Raw genomic sequence first — 16,615 nt, 5'->3', positions numbered from 1 at the left:
GGCAGGGAGAAAATGCAGCCAGTGCAAAGTTTCCTTCCCTTCCAACTGACCAGAGTGGCTGAGATGCAGCACTGGGAGTGGAGGAAGATCCCATGGTCTCCAGAATGGCTGTGGCTGGAGATGGAGCTGAGCAAAGGCCATCTTTGGTTTTCTTGATAGTGGGGCTTTCTCAGTGCCCAGATGCCTCCTACATGTGGGGATGCTCCATCCCTCTCTCCATGTGTGCTGGCCACTGTGTTTTGCTCTCAAATACCTCATGGCATGAGGTGTCTGGTTCACCTTTATTTAGAAGGAAAATAAGGCAAGTGGCAAGGAAGAAAAAATGCAAGTGATGTATGATGGAAAGTGGGGAAAAAAGAGGCTGCTTGTGTTGATTTCTCAGGGAGACTCTCTGATTAAATTGGTGGGTACTGAGCAATCAGTTAGCAGATGTCTTCTGGCAGAGATTGCAGCTGCTCTGTGGTGCTTTTTGGGGAACCCCAGCATGGGCGGGCTCTGAGGCAGGGGAGGAAATCCCCCCAGGGCTGGTAGGGAAACTGAGGCTGTGGGAACAAGGTTGCAACTTGTGTGGGAATCAGAGAGATGCTGAGAGAAGGGAACTCAGCTCAGCAAAATCTTTTCCCCCCTCTGGCATGGGCCCTTTGCCTCATCAGCTCTCTGGGCTAATTTAAGTAGTCCCCTTGGTGGTGTTGAGTTAATTGGCTAAATCAGGATTTGCCATAATTCAGGATTTTCCAAGTACACAACCAGTTTTATCACAGGGGAATAAGGGATATTCTTGTCCATCAAACTGGCTGAGCTCCACTGAAAGCCTCTCCACCCCAGCCCCTCTACCTGTGGCAGGTTTGCAGGATCCCTTCTCCAAATGGGAAATAAGCCTTCCCCCAAGCCAAATGCCTCCTGGGAAGCTGTGGATTTTGTTTCATGGTATGAAAACCACAACTCTTGCAGCCCAGTTTATTGCAATGCTCTGAGGGGCTCCAGCATCTGAGTCAAACCATCAGCATTTGGAGGACTTGTATGAATGGATTTGTACAGCTGGATGTCCAAGCAGGAAAATTCATGGATGGTTAAAATTCACCCAGAATTTACAAAGGGATAGTGTGGTTCAGTTTGTCCCAGCCTGCAATCTGTCTGGGATATCCATGCCCTCGGTGAGGGTTTGATCCTTGATTTATGCCCTGCAATTATCAGCTGCTGGGCAAAGGGCTCCTTCCTCCTCTCCCCCGGGATTGCACTCGGGTGATTCCCCGATTCCCGGGTGGCAGCTGGCGGCAGCGTCGCTGATTTCAGGGCTATTTCCTGGTGCCATTGATTGCAGCTATGGGGCAATCCAGGGTGGGAATTCCAGCTGGGCATCAGCCCCTGAGGGAACAGTGTTCTGTTGCTGTTTCTGTGGCTTTATTTCATTGCTGAGCCCCCCTGAGGTGGTTTGGAGCCTGGAGACCTGCCGGGGTCAGCACCTCAAGGCACAAAACCTGGGGATGCTGAAGTGGGGGAAAGCAGCTGCTGCCTGAGCTGCCTTTTCCTAAGGAATGTGCTCAGGGTTGTTGCAGAATTGGGCCAAAACATTCTTTTCTGGTGAGAACTCTGTTTTGCTCAGTAGTGGGTGTGAGGCAAGCTCCTGACCATGCTGTCACAGCAGAGATTTAGGGAATCACAGAATATCTCGAGCTGGAAGAGACCCACAAGGATCATGGAAGTCCAAGCCCGGCCCTCCCACACCATCGTGCCTGCCCCCCAGCCCTTCCACCAGCCTCATTCTCTGTCTTTCAGGAAAACTGGACATTTTCAGAGCCTGAAGGTTTAGAGCTGAGTTGGGGCAATTCAGGGGTGAGTTCTGTCACCTCTCAAGTGTCATTTTTTTCTGGGTACATCAACAGGAAACCTGTCTGAGAGGTGAGGGGTGGTCGCTGGGCTCAGCTGAGTCACTGCACGCTGGCGCTTTGGGCTCTCTGGTTTTATTTTGGAGCAACAGGAGGGAATTTGCCGAGAAGCAGGAAGCGGAGGGAGCGGACAGGCTGCCAAGGGGGACGCTTCCCATCCCGCCCCTCACCGGGACGAGGGGTAGGTGTCCTCTCCTCCCTTGTTTTGCTGTGCTGGACATCAGGGAGCGCCGCTCCCCCTCCTCGCATGCCGTGACGCGACTTGACCGGAGGGTTCTTGTCCTCGCCTCGAAGCCGAAAGGCCCCGAGGAGGAGACTCGCCAGGGCTGGGAAGCGCTGCCGGCGCCGTCCCTTCGCCGATCAGCCCGGAGATGGTTTCGCAAAGGGAGTTTTCGCTTCAGCAGCGCCCGGCTCGTCCCTGGCACCCGGCGCGGCTGCGGAGCTGAGCCCGGCCCAGCTGAGCCCGGCCGAGCCGAGCCCGGCACAGCCGCGCCGCCCTGTCGCACCTGCAGGCGCCTCGCTGGCAGCGCGTCCCCGAACCTGCGGGCACCGAGAGCGCGCCTGAGCGCTCCCCCGAGCCGCCCGGGAAAGGGCGCCCCGAACGAGGGGCTGGTGTGGGAAGGGGCATCCCGAGCCCCGGGCGAGCACTCACTGCAGGAGGGGATCCCTGCCCGGGCCGCAGAGAGCGGCTGCACCGGTCCCACGCGGCACCGCCGCGCCGCCAGCCGGGCATAGCAGCAGGCTCGGAGCAGGCAGCACCTGCGGGAGGAGGAGAGCCCGGGCTCGTCGGGAATGTGGCACCGGCCGCTGCCGCCACAGCTGACACGGGCTCTGCCAGCCGGGCGGGAGAGCCGCCAGCTCTGCTTCCTCCTGCTCTGGATCGCTCAGAAGCTTCTCTGTCCTGCCCGTTCCCACGCCAAGCCTCTGCCTCCCCGTGCAAGCCCTGCCCCGCAGCCTGGCTTCAGGAACGTCCCCCTCCGCCGGTGCCATCCCACGGACCGGGCGGCTGTGGCTGGCACCACCCTGCCGACTCGGGATGGAGTTAAAAGTGAACACTGCAACACTTTCCCTGCTTCCCGAAAACCTGATTCCTTCCTGCTGCTGCCAAGCACCCGGTCTGCGTTTTGCAAAGCTTCCGCGGGGGCTGCTGGGGTGGTGCAGAGCCCCGGGGTTACCCCGAGGCCAGGTTAGCTCTCTGGGACCAGCGTTAACCCTCTGGGGCAGCGTTGCCTGTACCGATCCACCGAAGCCCTCGAGGTGCCCCATCCCCTGTAGCATCCATGGGCAGTCAGGTTTCCTACGGTGCTTCCCTCGAGTCCCGGTGTGAATGGGCGGGGGTGCTTCCCGTGCGCTGTGAACACACCTAGAGTGACCGTAAAATGTGATTTTTTTTTTTTTTTTTGGTAAGTTACGTGCAGGAATGAGGCCTGAGGGACTGGGGAGGGAAGGAGGCTTTGCTGGGAGTCCCCCTGAGGAGTGCACAGGAGTTTAGGGATGAGCCTGTCTCCCGTCTGTGGGTGGGGGATGCACTTACTGCAGGCAAACAGCATCGTCATTACCAGCAGGACCTTCATCTTCCTCTCACCTGGGCCTGGGAGGAGAAACAGGGGACAGGCTCAGCCAGGCAGCGTGGCCAGTTTGATAGGAGCAGCCGTGAGAAGCTTCCTCTGAAATCGGATCAACCCCAAAATGTGGACGGAGGAAAGCAGCTGTGCCCAAGCGCATCAGCTTGGGAGAGCCGAGAGCAAGTGTTTTCACCAGTGAGCATCCCCCACCTCCTGTCCCACCCTCCAGCACCTCTCACCTCCCGTCCCCCCGCTTTTGGCAGCCAGTGCAGCTCTCCCCGCGCCCTGCAGCCTCGCGCTGCTTCCATTCGGAAGCGATTCCCCTTTTCCTGCGGGCACGGGCCGCTCCCGCTGCCTCCTCCCGACATCCCCCCGTGTTTTTCTTTCCACAGCAGCGGAGTGAGGGGGGGGGGCTGCTCACCAGGGATCTTGCTCGCTGTCAGTCTGTCCTCCCGGGGAGAGCCTGCCCTCCGTGTCCAGCCCGCGGGCTCCAACTGGAAGCTCCAAAAGGACTGGTCTGTCCCAAACCCGGAGTGCTACGCCCCTTCCCCCCCGGCCAGCCCCCCTCTCCCGCGGGCCGCAGCCTCGAGTGACGCAGGGGCCGAGCCCGAGTTCTTGGAAAGTTTTGGGAAGATGTTGATTATTTACGGGGATTTCTTTCCCTGCCCAGCAGCAGCTCTCAGAGGACCGGGGACGTTGAACACGAGCATTGTTTATTTCCGCGTTGGTTTAATTTACAGCGGCTCCGGTGTGGTCAGCACAGGCAGGGATGAAGGGCGATCCCAGCTCCCATCACCGGCACAACTTGTTGGGGTAGAACTGGAAGCGTTTCTTGTAGCTCCTGACGTTTCTCCTCAGGCACAGCGCCAGGCTGCGGTCGCACTCACAGGACAGGAAGGCGCACCGGGAGCCCTGAGCTGCGGGAGGAGGGGAGCCCAGGGTCAGCCCCGGCTTTGGGGGGGTGGCACCCCCTTTTCCAGGGCCCTACTCACTGCAGGAGAGGCTGCCGTAGTGCCAGTTGTAGTAGTAGAGGCGTGTCTTGGCATCGCAGCGGTACCGCAGGAGGTTTTGGTAGCAAGTATCGTGCAGCTGGCAGCATCTGCACAGGAGATTGAATCTTTAGGGCATGGAGTTTTCTCCCCCTCACACCACAAATTTAAAAATATTCAAGAACGTGTCTGTGCAGGGGGTTTTTAAGTGGATTCTCACCTGTCTGTGGCATCCTTGGGCTGTCCCTTGCCCCCCAGTCCACAGTAGCAGCCGTAGAAGCCGTAATACAGAAGAGCATTTTTCCCTGTTGCCTCTGAGATCATCTGGTGCAGCTCTAAGAGGCTCCCGTGGGTTGGGGACAAGCCTGGAGGGGGGAAATCGGGGAGACCACCCTGATTCCCTGCCCCCCAACAGCGGCTCCATCCCTCCAGCCCCCAAACTGGCACCAGGGTGGTGATGTCTCAGAAATTATAACGCAGCAGAGAGAAAATGTGTTATCAGCTTGGCACGGGAGAGTTGTTGCATGTCTGGGAGAGCTGGTGATGGGGAGAGGTGGAGAAATCACCAGCCTGGTCCTAATTTCAATGGATGTAACTGCACAGAGAGCCTTGGGACTGAGAGAGGGCACTTACCCCACACAAACAGCATGGAGAGGCTGAGGAGAGAGTTCATCCTTCTGACGGCTCTGGGAGAGGAAACCAAACCATTCCTTGTTATACCAACCACCTTCTTTCTTTCCTCATCAACCAGGAGCAGAGGTTCTCCCTCTCTCTGGGGACTAGGAACAATGACAGGGGTAAAGATGCCCCCTTGTTTCAGCACAAAGCATCAGGGATGGGAGGCGATGGGAATCAGATGGGGGAGAGGTGGGAAAAAGCATCATCAGGAGAAAGGGAGAAAAACTGGAGGGATGCTCAGCTGCTCTTGCACCCACTGCTCTTCTTCTGGGCTGGCATCTCAGGCAGCATCTCCTTCAATCCTGCTTCCCAGCATGGCACTTGCTCCCCATTTGCACCACAGCTTCTGGTAAAAGGAGGAAAAGAGGGAAAGCGATCATCCATCCCCACTTACCTTGGGAAAGCCCTGCTGGCTTGCAGTGCCCTGCAGCCTGCTGTTCTTGCTTTATATAGCTTGCTCCCATCTGCCTGGGTCTCCCTTGACCCCAGTCTCGCTGACTGGGCTTCTCTGCAAAGGAGAAGGTGCCATCCTTCCCCTTCTGAGGAATGCCAGAAATCCCCTGAGGCCCCAGCCCCGAACCCCACGCACGGGGTGGGTGCTGGGTGGGATGAGGTGGAAAAGCAGCGTCACTTCCAGCCTGAGGAGGAAGCAAACACACTCTGCCTCAGACAGAGATGCCTCCTCCTCTGCCCTTCCCAGCACCAAGGAGTCACATCAGGGGGGAAAAGAACAGCTCTGGTTCAGGCTGGCCATGGACACAGCAGGTTTGGGGCTTTCAAGGAGGTGTAAGGTGGCTCAAGGAGAGTTATCACTTCTTTGGGCAACACTGAAAGCATCTCTAAATGTGCAGTTCCCAGAGTCACAAGGTTGGACAGATACTGGATGATTATACCCTCACTCACCATGAGAAAACAGAGAAGCAAAATGAATGTTCTGAGGTGAGAAATTTCAACTTCCCTTTATTTCTCTCCTTGTGGTTTTTCCACCCCCTCATTACACCCTCCTGCAGAAAGCATTCAGTCATCAACTGCCCTCCTAAATTAGCACTTCCCTAATGTAAGTGGTCAAGGCTTTGAAATCTTCCTTCCTCTCTGGATGATTATTCTTTAACCCTTATTTCCAAGAGTTATGGAATCTCAGACTGATTTGGTTTGGGAGGGACATTGAGGAAGGAAGGTGACTTGTCTGTCTTTTGTCTTTTGTGCTGGAAAAATAGTATTTTCTTGTCCTCCACTGACAGAGTTTTCAGCCAAGCCCTGACTCCAGCTCTGTTTTGGCTCTGGTGTCGCGAGTGATGCTCCCTGGCTGGCATGTGCCTTGTGCTTATCTGAATTGCCACAACCCATTAATGCTCTTCTATCTAATTACTACCTCATTAATAATTTACAATTAATTTATGTACTCATGCTGTTTCCCTGCTTTTAGTATGTATGCATAACAAAATGTGTTTTTATGAAATGCTTTAAATGGAGTTTTTTATAGCAGGAAATAGATATAAAAGAGCAGTTGTGTCATTCCTAGTAAAATCCTCCCGTGCCACAAGCCAAACATCCCAGACCATACTGGGGATACTCCCATGAGCTTCTCCCTGTGCTGAGCTGTGGTTCAGGCTTTCCTGAGTCTGGACAAGAAGAACAGAAAAATGACATACAACTTAAAAATGCCTGTGATGTCAAGGCTCTTATTGTATTCCTGGGACTGTTCTGTTAGCGTTCCTCACAAAGCTGTTTGGATGTGCCCTCGGAGCCAGGAATTAGAAATTCATGGAATCCCAGATTGGTTTGGGCAGGAAGGGACCTTAAAGCCCATCCAGTCCCCCCCTCTGCCATGGCAGGGACACCTTCCACTGTCCCAGGTTGCTCCAAGCCCTGCCCAGCCTGGCCCTGGGCACTGCCAGGGATCCAGGGGCAGCCACAGCTGCTCTGGGCACCCTGTTCCCCAAACTTCTAGCTCCACATTGGGATAGATGTGTGAATTACAGCCCTGTTGGGACCATGGAAGTTTTGGGGTGTCAGGCAGATGGCGTGGCTGAGGGATGCAGACGTGCTCCCCAGACTCAGCAGCCCTTACAGAAAAACACCGTGGAGAACCAGTTTGCATCCCTTTTATTGTATCTGTTCTCTTTGCTGGGAAATGAAATCAAGAGAGGAGGAAGGGACAAAAAAGAGGAAGCTGGTGTGTCTTTCCAGGAACTGGTGGGTCTCCATCCATGGTGTGTGTGTGCCCTTCTCACCCTGAGCTGCACCTCACAGGGAGCCTTGGGGCTCTCCCTTTACTGAGCCCCCAGCCCAAGCTTTTCTTGCTGGGGAAAAGCAAAACCTGGAACTCTGTGTGCAGATTCGCCCTCCTCAGCACTGGAGCTTGCTGCCTTGGCATTTGAGCTTGAAGTAGAAGCGGTAGGAATTGTTGTAGGAGTGCAGGGAGCTGGCGAAGCACGAGGCCACGGCGGTGTCGCACAGGCAGGTCTCTCTCTCGCACCAGCTCTGCTCCGGACCTGCGGGGGGAGCACGGAGCCCTGCGCTGCCTTTTCCCCCGGGGGAAGGGGGAAGAGCAGCGTGTCCCGGTACTCGGCCCTCCCCAGCCTGCCCACACCCTCAATGCCCATTTAATCATCACAGCCGGGCGGGAGCGGGGCTGGATTCAGCCGGGGATGCTCCCGTGTGTGCCCCACTCCGCGGCGGGGATGGGATGGGGATGGGGAAGGGGATGGGAATAGGATGGGATGGGGATGGGGATGGGATAGAATGGGATGGGGATGGGGATTGGGATGGGGATAGGATGGGGATGGGGATGGGGATTGGGATGGGATGGGATGGGATGGGGATGGGGATGGGGATAGGATGGGATGGGGATTGGGATGGGGATAGGATGGGATGGGGATGGGATGGGGATGGGGATAGGATGGGATAGGATAGGATGGGATGGGGATGGGGATGGGGATGGGATGGGGGTAGTGCTGCTGCCCTCTGCCCCGTCAGTACTAACTGCAGGTGACGTTCCCGTCGCTGGAGGTGAAGCTGTACGGGGTGATCAGGGGGCTGCACCTGCCCTCCCTCAGCCTCCTGTAGCAGCAGTCGTGGGCCTGGCAGCACCTGCGGGGACGCCAGGTCAAAGCGCGGCCCCCAAACCCTCCCTCGGCACACCTGGAGCCTCAAACTGAGGGCGACCAGCAAGAGGAGGTGGCAAGGCAACGGCGGGACCTGGCTGGGGAGCCGTGCAAACCCCCCAGCGCTGGGAGGCAGCCTGCGAGCGCCTTTCCGGGAGCTGGGGGCGGTGAGGCCGCTCCGGTACTCACCGGTCGGTGTCATCCACGGGGCTCCCGGAGCCGCCGATGCCACAGAAGCAGCCGTACCAGCTGTAGGACAGCAGGGCGCTCCTGCCCGTGGCCGCCCGGATCATCCTCTCCAGCTGCAGCACGCTGCTGCCGGCCCGGAGCAGCCCTGCGGGCACAGAGGGGCTGGGGCCGGGCAGGGAGCCCGCGGGCATGCCCTGCACCTTGCACCGGGCATCACACCGCCCTGGCATTGCCCAAACGTGGGCTTTCGGGATTGGAATCGTGAGAAGCTTTATCCCCTCCTCCAGAATTACAGAATCATGGAATGGTTTGGGCTGGAAGGAACCTCAAAGCTCATCTGGCTTTGTTCCACCTCCTGCCATGGTCAGGGACACCTTCCACTACCCCAGGTTGCTCCAAGCCCTGTCCAGCCTGGTCTTGGACACTTCTAGGATTGGGGCAGCCACAGCCTCCTCCCAGCCACAGCCTCCTCTCAGGGAGAATGGCCTTTTCAGTCTGGATTTTACAGCCTCTGGACTTAGTCTGGCACAAGATATTTTGCCCTCTGGACTGGCTCTGCCATGCTGCAAACTGCAATCCCCCATCACCAGGATCAGCCACGGGCTTGGCACAGGCAGCAAAGGTGACAACAGGCTCCAGGGCCTTCCAAAAGAAATCTGGACATCAGCATCCCAAAGGCTCCCCTTCACCAACCCTCCAGGCCTGCAGCAGCTCTACACGAGCTGAGAGAGAAACTGCCAGATTTAAACAAAAACCTGAATTGTGCACAAAGACTCAGGGTTTGTGGGTGGATTCTGGCCTGGCCAGGGACAGCAGGGCACTTACCACAAGCCAGGAGCACGGCAAGGAGGAGATTCCTCATCCTGGGGCTGCCCTGGAGAGGGAACAACAAGGATGGGTGATGATCCAGGGCAGGACAGAAGCTTCTCCAGCACCCAGAGGAGCTGCTGCACCTGGGCAGTGCCTCAGGTGGCATTGCTGTCACTGTGGGTGCACAGCCCTGGAAAGCATCCCTGAGTGGATCCTGACTGCTCTGTGTCCCAGTTTGGGACGTGGGGCTTGGCAGGGCTTGTCCTGCCTGGGGCTGCTGGAGCAGCTCAGGACCTGCAGCCTTCCCCCCACGCCCTGAGCTGCCTGAGGAGCAGCAGGGCAGTGAAATCCCCTCTTCTTACCCTGCCTGGACCTGCAGTGCAGCACTGCCAGCTCAGCAGGGTGGGTTTATATCCCTGCAAGGCCCACCCCCTCCTCTGTCTGTGCTGATGGTGTCAGTTGTCCTAAGCCAGGCTTGCCTGGAATAGGGAGCTGATTTCCATCTTTCTCTTCACCAAAAAACATGAGTTTTCCCACTGCAGTGAGCACCAATTCTTGCTCCATCATCTGGCTCATCACTGGGCATGAGTCCATCTCCATCCCTGCACGAGGCCAGTCAAGGCCTTGGCCATGGTTTTAAAATCCTTGGGATTTGATGACTGGAGAAGTGGGATAAAGTGATTTACACTCAGGATGGCACCTCAGAGGCTATTGAATCCTTCTTCCAGGTGTAGAGGCAGCACTTTGGGCTCAGTATTTCCTCAGCTTTGCCAACTCCTCCCCTGAAGCCTCAAAGATGCTTTCTCTTGGCTCCTTCCTTGCAGCTGCTCCCCCAAATCCATGGCTGCATCCAAATCCAGCTGTGCCAATTTGCAAGGGAGAACAGCAAACACCAGGATTGCAGTTCCTGGGTCTGCACTTTTCCTGTTCTGCCCCCTGGTTTTCAAGGCAAGGGGTCTGTGAAATTATATCACCAGCAGGAAAGGCTGGAAAGGCCATGAAAACCCAACTTGGAATGCTTTGGGAATACAGTTTATTTAATTACCACAGCCCAAACATGCTACAGAGTCAAGGGGGAGACAGAAAAGCAGAGGAGATAAGGAACAAAAGCTGCTGTTTTCCCTTGAAACCGTGGGGCCAAGAGCAAACACAGACACAATGCAGGTATTGGGCAGTATGCAGGGCCCCACCCTCAGGGATTAACCACGCTCCTGGGGAAGGGAATTTGGGGCTGGGAATTGTGAAGAAATGACCTCCAGACTGGTGTGGAGTCAAGAAGAGAAACCTTTGTTGAAATTCCTGAGAGCCACCAAAGCTGACACTGGAAGGGATGTCACCTCTCAGCTGCCCTCCAGGGTGGCACAGCTGTCTGTCCCAGGGTCTTCCTTCCCTCTAACCCTTTATTCCCTGCTGCAAGTGGAATAAAACCCCATCCAAGCCTGTTAAGGATGGGGACTGACATCTCACCTGCCTCCCCATTTGCCATTTGCACAAGAAACCTCCCCAAAATACCCCACACCTGACTTTTAAAAACAGGGCATCCCTAATAATAAATAAATCAATGCCTTTCCCCCCTCCTCCACAAAATACTTCCAAAATTGCAGAAGGTTTTTCCTACTGTGGTAGTTGCTGTCTGTGCTGCAGGCCCTTGGATTTGGGGGGGAAATCTGGGGTTTTGCTGTTTAGTTTTGATAAATCTGTTTGGAAAGCATTGACCAGAGACATAAATGGAGAGCAGAGAGCTGGGATCATGTGGATTTGGGATCCACAGGTGGTTTTAACCAAATCCCCTCATTTTAAGCCCTCCTTCTCTGTGGAGGACCCATCAGGGGAGTGCCCACATGAAGCTAAACCCTATCTTTAACTAACCCACAAAATCGAGGGCTTGAAAACCACCTGTGGAAGCTATTATCCTATTGGAAATGTGGAACTTTTCAGCCTTCCTATGGAGCAAGGAGAGCTGGGTATCACCCACTCATCTGTTTGCTCAGGGCCTTACTGAAGTGCAAACACCCCATGTGCTTTGATCTGCAACATTGCTAAACATCTTGGGCTGGGGTGAGCTGATAGGAAACTATTTCCCTACCTATTTTATTTCTTTTTAGTGCACAGGTTCACCTTGATCCTCCCACCCTGCAGGGTGGAGACCTCAAGTTTATGGTGGAAATTTATTGCTCGTTTCTTGCTGCCTTCGATGGGCATCTGTCAGTGGGAGCAGCAGCTGCTTAAGTAGGAGTGGGTTTAGAAAGGGATTAGTGGGGGGAGATGGAAAAGGTTGGTGTTATGTGGGGTGTTCCCAGAAGGAAAACTGACTCAGGGGTCATTCGTAGCCTGGGGGGATCAGGAGGGCTGCCCCTCCTTCCCAGCTGCAGCTTTCCCAGCGCAAAGAAACTCCCCCAAAAGAGTTGTTTTAGGTCCCATTGTTATCTTGTGTGTAAAGTGTAATTTTAAAAAGGTGTTTTCCTCAGAATTCATGAGTTTGGGGTTTATTTGTCTGGTTTGATCCAGTGGTCACTGAATCACAGGGAGGTTAAACCCAGTCTTGTGCTGCCATCCTGCTGCCTTTGCTCAGGACGGGCTGTAGCGCCCGGGTTTTAAACTGTTTGGGCTAAACCCCAAAGATTTGGTGTTTCAGGAGGGTGACACCGTTGTGGTTTTGCTTTGGGCGAGTTGGAGGAATGGGAATTCCTGCAGGAGGGATGGGACACCCCAGTACCAGGGTCACCTCTGGCTGGAGTTTGTGAGAGGCCCCCGAGGCACCCCCTGCTCCCCCCACTCGTTCGTGTCCGGCAGGACAAAGCCTCCAGAACCTTCCCAAAGTCACGGGGCTGCTCCTGTGCCATGCCAGGCCTGGGGCCGTGTCACAGCCCTGTGCAGAGCCCACAGCACGTCACGGCTGTCCCTGAGCCTGGGGACATCCCCAGGACCCCCTGGGACATCACAGCCCTGGATCCCCCTACCCAGGACAGCCTGGTTGCCCCCAGCCCAGTATCCACACCAGGACATCCCAGCTATTCCCAGCCCTGGGTCCACCCTGGAACATCCCAGCTGCCCCACCCCTGGGTCCGTCCCTGGATCCAGCCCGGGACATCCTGACTGTCCCACTCCTGCCTGTTCCCATCTCCATTCCCATCCGTCCCTGTTCCATTTCCCATTCCTATCCCTGTACCCTTTCCCATTTCCATTGCCATTCCTGTTCCCAGACCCCATTCCCCATTCCCGTTCCCTTCCCCATTCCCATCCCTATTCCCATTCCCATCCCTATCCCCATTCCCCCTTCCCATTACATTCCCCATTCCCTGTCCCCATTCACGTTCCTGTCCCCATTCCCATTCCCTGTCCCCATTGCTGTTCCCATTCCCTGTCCCCATTCCCATTCCTATTCCCATTCCCAGTCCTCATTCCCATCCCCATTCCTGTTCCCAATTCCCTGTCCCCATTCCCATTCCCTGTCCCCATTCCCGCTCCCATTCCCTGTCCCCATTCCCGTTCCCGGTCCCTGTTCCCATTCTCTGTCCCCGTTCCCATTCTCTGTCCCCATTCCCGTTCCCATTCCCTGTCCCCGTTCCCATTCTCTGTCCCCATTCCCGTTCCCATTCTCTGTCCCCATTCCCATTCCCATTCTCTGTCCCCGTCCCCGTTCCCCATTCCCCATTCCCTGTCCCCATTCCCGCTCCCCATTCCCATTCCCGCTCCCCGTTCCCATTCCCGTTCCCATTCCCATTCCCGGTCCCTGTTCCCATTCCCTGTCCCTATTCCCGTTCCCATTCCTGGTCCCCGTTCCCATTCCCGGTCCCCGTTCCCATTCCCGTTCCCATTCCCATTCCCGGTCCCCATTCCCGTTCCCATTCCTATTCCTGGTCCCCGTTCCCATTCCCGGTCCCCGTTCCCCGTTCCCATTCCCGGTCCCCATTCCCATTCCCGTTCCCATTCCCATTCCCATTCCCGGTCCCCATTCCCGGTCCCCATTCCCGTTCCCATTCCCGGTCCCCATCCCCGTTCCCATTCCCGTTCCCATTCCCGGTCCCTGTTCCCGTTCCCACGGGCGGGGCCGGGGCCGGCTCGCGTCGGGGGCGGGGCCGGGGGCGGGGCCTGGCTCGCGCCGGAAGTGCCGCGGTCGCCGCGGTAACGGCGCCGTGCGGCGGGCGCGGGGCAGGTGAGGGGCGGCGGGGCCGTGCGGGACCGAGCGGCACCGGGGGAGGGAGCGGGGGCTGCTCCTGGGGCTGTGCAGCCGCGCTGGAGGGCCGGGCTCTGCCCGCGGGCTGCGCTCCTGCCGCGGGCTCGGCCCCGGGCCCGGCTGTGCGCCCGGCCGGGCTGTGGCACCGAGGGCTCTGCCTGGGGCTGGGCCAGCCCTCAGCAGGACAAGGGCAGTGGGCAGGGACTGGTGCCTAGGAAGTTCCACCTGAACATGAGGAAGGACTTCTTTAAACACCTGGAATACATTGCCCAGAGAGGCTGTGGAGTGTCCCTGCCAGAGATATCCCAGACCCGTCCGCACCCAGCTCTGTGCCCTGGGCTCTGTGCCCTGGGCTGGCCCTGCTGGAGCAGGGAGGTGGCACCGCATGAGCTGCCATTGTCCCTTCCAGCCTGGCCCAGCTGGGATCCCGTGCTGTGGGTCAGGGCTGTGGAGGGCCCAGCCTGCCAGGCCCTGTGGGCACAGCCCTCCCTGGCTGTGGTTCCCCATGCCAGCCCTCACCAGACCCCGTTCTCAGCCTGTCCCCCCCGACATGCGCCGTGCTGGGGCAGTGCAGGCACTCATGGAGGGCCCCACCAGGGCTTCTGCCAGGTTGGTTGGCTCGGGGTTCATTCTTGGCAGTGGCAGCGTGGCTGGGGATATTTCTGAGTGCTCCTGGCGCTTGGGAGTTCTGCCTCAGAGCGTTGTTGCCCTGGAGTTTATTTGTTAGTGGCTGTTGTAAGGGGGAGGTGCAGCCCCTGTCCTTCCCACAGGCTCCTGGGGAGCTGGGATGAGTCACCTGGGCCAGTGTCCCTGTCCCCTTCCGCTGGAGGCTCAGGAGGGACAGGTCTGTCAGCTGGGGCTGGGCAGGGTGTGCTGGGACTCTGCCTTGGCCGTGCTGAGCTGGAGGAGAAATGAAATGTTAAATAACAAACACATTGCTGGCAAAGTGCCACAGGGGCTGTTCTCTCTGTTTGGTTTAGAATAGAATCCCAGAAGGGTTTGGGTTGGCAGGGAACTTAAAGAACATCTTGTTCCACCCCTGCTGTGAGCAGGGACACCTTCCACTGTCCTAGGCTGTTCCCAGCCCTGTCCAATCTGGACTTGGACACTTCCAGGGATCCAGGGGCAGCCACAGCTGCTCTGGGCAACCTGTGCCAGGGCCTTCCCACCCTCACAGGGAAGAATTTCACCCCAAGATCCCATGTAACCCTGCCCTCTGTCAGTGGGAAGCCATTCCCCCTTGTCCTGGCACTCCAGCCCACAGTCTCTCTCCATCTTTCCCATCAGTTCCCTTCAGGTACTGAAAGGCCACAATGAGGTCACCCTGGAGCCTCCTCTCTCCAGGCTGAATAATCTCAATTCTCTCAGCCTTTCCTCCCAGCAGAGCTGCTCCATCCTTCTGCTCATCCTGGTGCCTCCTCTGGACTCTCTCCAGCAGCTCCAGGTTCTTCCTGTGCTGGAGACCCCTGAGCTGGAGGCAGCTCTGCAGGTTGTTCTCCCTGAGTTGCTCTTCATCCCTCCTGCACCCAGGTGTGCCTGGGATGGCCCCAGCCCAGGTGTGCCTGGGATTGCCCCAGCCAGGTGTGAGGTTTTGCCCTTGGTTTGCTGAACTCCTGAGTTTGCATTGAGCAATGCACCGCTGGGGGACAAACAGCAGCTGAATGTGAATCTGTCATTTCTGGAGAATGCCAAGCAATCAAAGGTGACCTTTTTCCCCCCTTGGCAAATGCTGCCACAAAACCCACAGGAACAGAAGAGGAGGTTCCCTGTGGCACTTCTCCAAAACGTTGTTGTGAGGTTGTGACCCAGTGGCTGGGTTGGCTGTCCTGGCATAGCTGAGAGCTCCAGGCACAGCTTCCTCTGGGAAACACGCAGCAGAACGTGCCTTCCTCCTCAGTGGAGGTTGTATCACAGAATTGTGGAATATCCCGAGCTTGAAGGGACCCACAAGGATCATCCAGTCCAGCTCCTGGCCCTGCACAAACACCCCAACAATCCCACCTGTGCATCCCTCAGAGCCTTGTCCAAATGCTGCTCTGGCAGCCTCGGGGCTGTGCCCATTCCCTGGGGAGCCTGGGCAGTGCCAGCACCCTCTGAGGAAGAACCTTTCCCTGATATCCAACCTAAACCCCCCTGACAGAGCTCCAGCTGTTCCCTCAGGTAAATCATTCTCTGTTAAGCAGAGAATTTTGGACACTTTTGGACTAAGCTTTTGGTTACTGGGGAGTCAGAGCAGGTTTCTGTGTATTGAATCAGGGTTTTTCAATCTCAATGGTTTTGAGATATCTTTAAAATATGAAGTCAGTCTTATCCCAAAATTCACAACAGGAACTGAATCTGCCACTGCAGGAGCAGTGAAAAGGCCAGAGTTGTGCTCTGAGCTTCATTCATCTCCCATTTGCACTGAGTTTCCAGCTTCAGATGAAAGAAATTGTTCTTTCCATCAAAAACTTACATTCAGTGGCAAAGGGCACAACTGCCCAGAGCTCTGGGTCAGCTTTACACAATTCCTGCCAAAGCCAGTCCCTGCAAAGAACACATCTCCCACCCTCTGGGACTCAGCCCTTACTGCACCGCAGGGTTGCAGTGATACCCAGTGATACCCAGTGATGCCCAGTGATGCCCATGTGATACCCAGTGATGCCCAGTGATGCCCTGTGATGCCCAGTGATGCCCTGTGATGCCAGTAGTGATACCCAGGGATTCCCTATGATGCCAGTAGTGATACCCAGTGATGCCCAGTGATACCCAGTGATGCCCAGTGATGCCAGTAGTGATGCCCAGTGATGCCCAGTGATGCCAGTAGTGATGCCCAGTGATGCCCAGTGATGCCCAGTGATGCCAGTAGTGATGCCCTGTGATGGCCAGTGATACCCAGTGATGCCCATGTGATACCCAGTGATGCCCACTGATGCCCATGTGATACCCAGTGATACCCAGTGATGCCCATGTGATGCCCAGTGATGCCAGTGATACCCAGTGATGCCTAGTGATACACAGTGATGCTCTGTGATGCCAGTAGTGATGTCCAGTGATACCCAGTGATGCCCGGTGATGCTCTGTGATGCCAGTAGTGATGTCAGTAGTGATGCCCAGTGATACCCAGTGATACCCAGTGATGCCCATGCAGTGATAGCCCAGATTTATTCTGTCATTACCTGACACAGAGCCCAGCGTGGGCTCAGGGAGACTGAAGGCTCCTGATTCATACATA

The 16,615-nt window shown here is 56.6% G+C and overlaps 3 protein-coding genes across 4 annotated transcripts; all 3 read right to left on the bottom strand.

Annotated features, from left to right (window-relative positions):
• Positions 1 to 1,945: 1,945 nt before the first annotated feature.
• On the bottom strand, positions 1,946 to 3,968 carry LOC311162002 (basic phospholipase A2 Sms-N6-like). 2 transcript variants are annotated; one of them, XM_084220083.1, is made up of 5 exons: positions 3,873 to 3,968; positions 3,421 to 3,477; positions 3,123 to 3,249; positions 2,539 to 2,645; positions 1,946 to 2,426 (listed from the first exon to the last, which is right to left on the bottom strand). In XM_084220083.1, the coding sequence occupies exons 2-5, from the start codon at positions 3,458 to 3,460 to the stop codon at positions 2,284 to 2,286; spliced, it is 417 nt and encodes a 138-aa protein (XP_084076209.1). In that variant the 5' UTR covers positions 3,461 to 3,477; positions 3,873 to 3,968; the 3' UTR covers positions 1,946 to 2,283. The 2 variants fall into 2 exon arrangements, with proteins under 2 accessions (XP_084076209.1, XP_084076210.1); XM_084220084.1 differs by having other exon boundaries at positions 3,421 to 3,553; positions 3,873 to 3,946.
• Positions 3,969 to 4,243: 275 nt separating this feature from the next.
• On the bottom strand, positions 4,244 to 5,113 carry LOC311162001 (basic phospholipase A2 CoaTx-II-like; the record flags this gene model as incomplete). The annotated part of the gene is given in 4 exon segments (XM_084220082.1): positions 4,244 to 4,435; positions 4,439 to 4,550; positions 4,661 to 4,805; positions 5,074 to 5,113. Coding segments are annotated over 4 exon segments (489 nt in total).
• A 2,354-nt stretch (positions 5,114 to 7,467) lies between these two features.
• Positions 7,468 to 9,276, bottom strand: LOC311162006 (phospholipase A2, membrane associated-like; the record flags this gene model as incomplete). Its single annotated transcript, XM_084220089.1, has 4 exons — positions 7,468 to 7,613; positions 8,105 to 8,211; positions 8,415 to 8,559; positions 9,240 to 9,276. The coding sequence occupies 4 exons, from the start codon at positions 9,274 to 9,276 to the stop codon at positions 7,468 to 7,470; spliced, it is 435 nt and encodes a 144-aa protein (XP_084076215.1).
• Positions 9,277 to 16,615: the final 7,339 nt, after the last annotated feature.

Source organism: Fringilla coelebs (assembly GCF_963513975.1).
Source record: "Fringilla coelebs genome assembly, chromosome: 22".
NCBI classification, from domain to species: Eukaryota; Metazoa; Chordata; class Aves; order Passeriformes; family Fringillidae; genus Fringilla; species Fringilla coelebs.
Note: the sequence above shows the minus strand (reverse complement) of the source record. Positions and strands in the feature narration are given on the sequence as shown.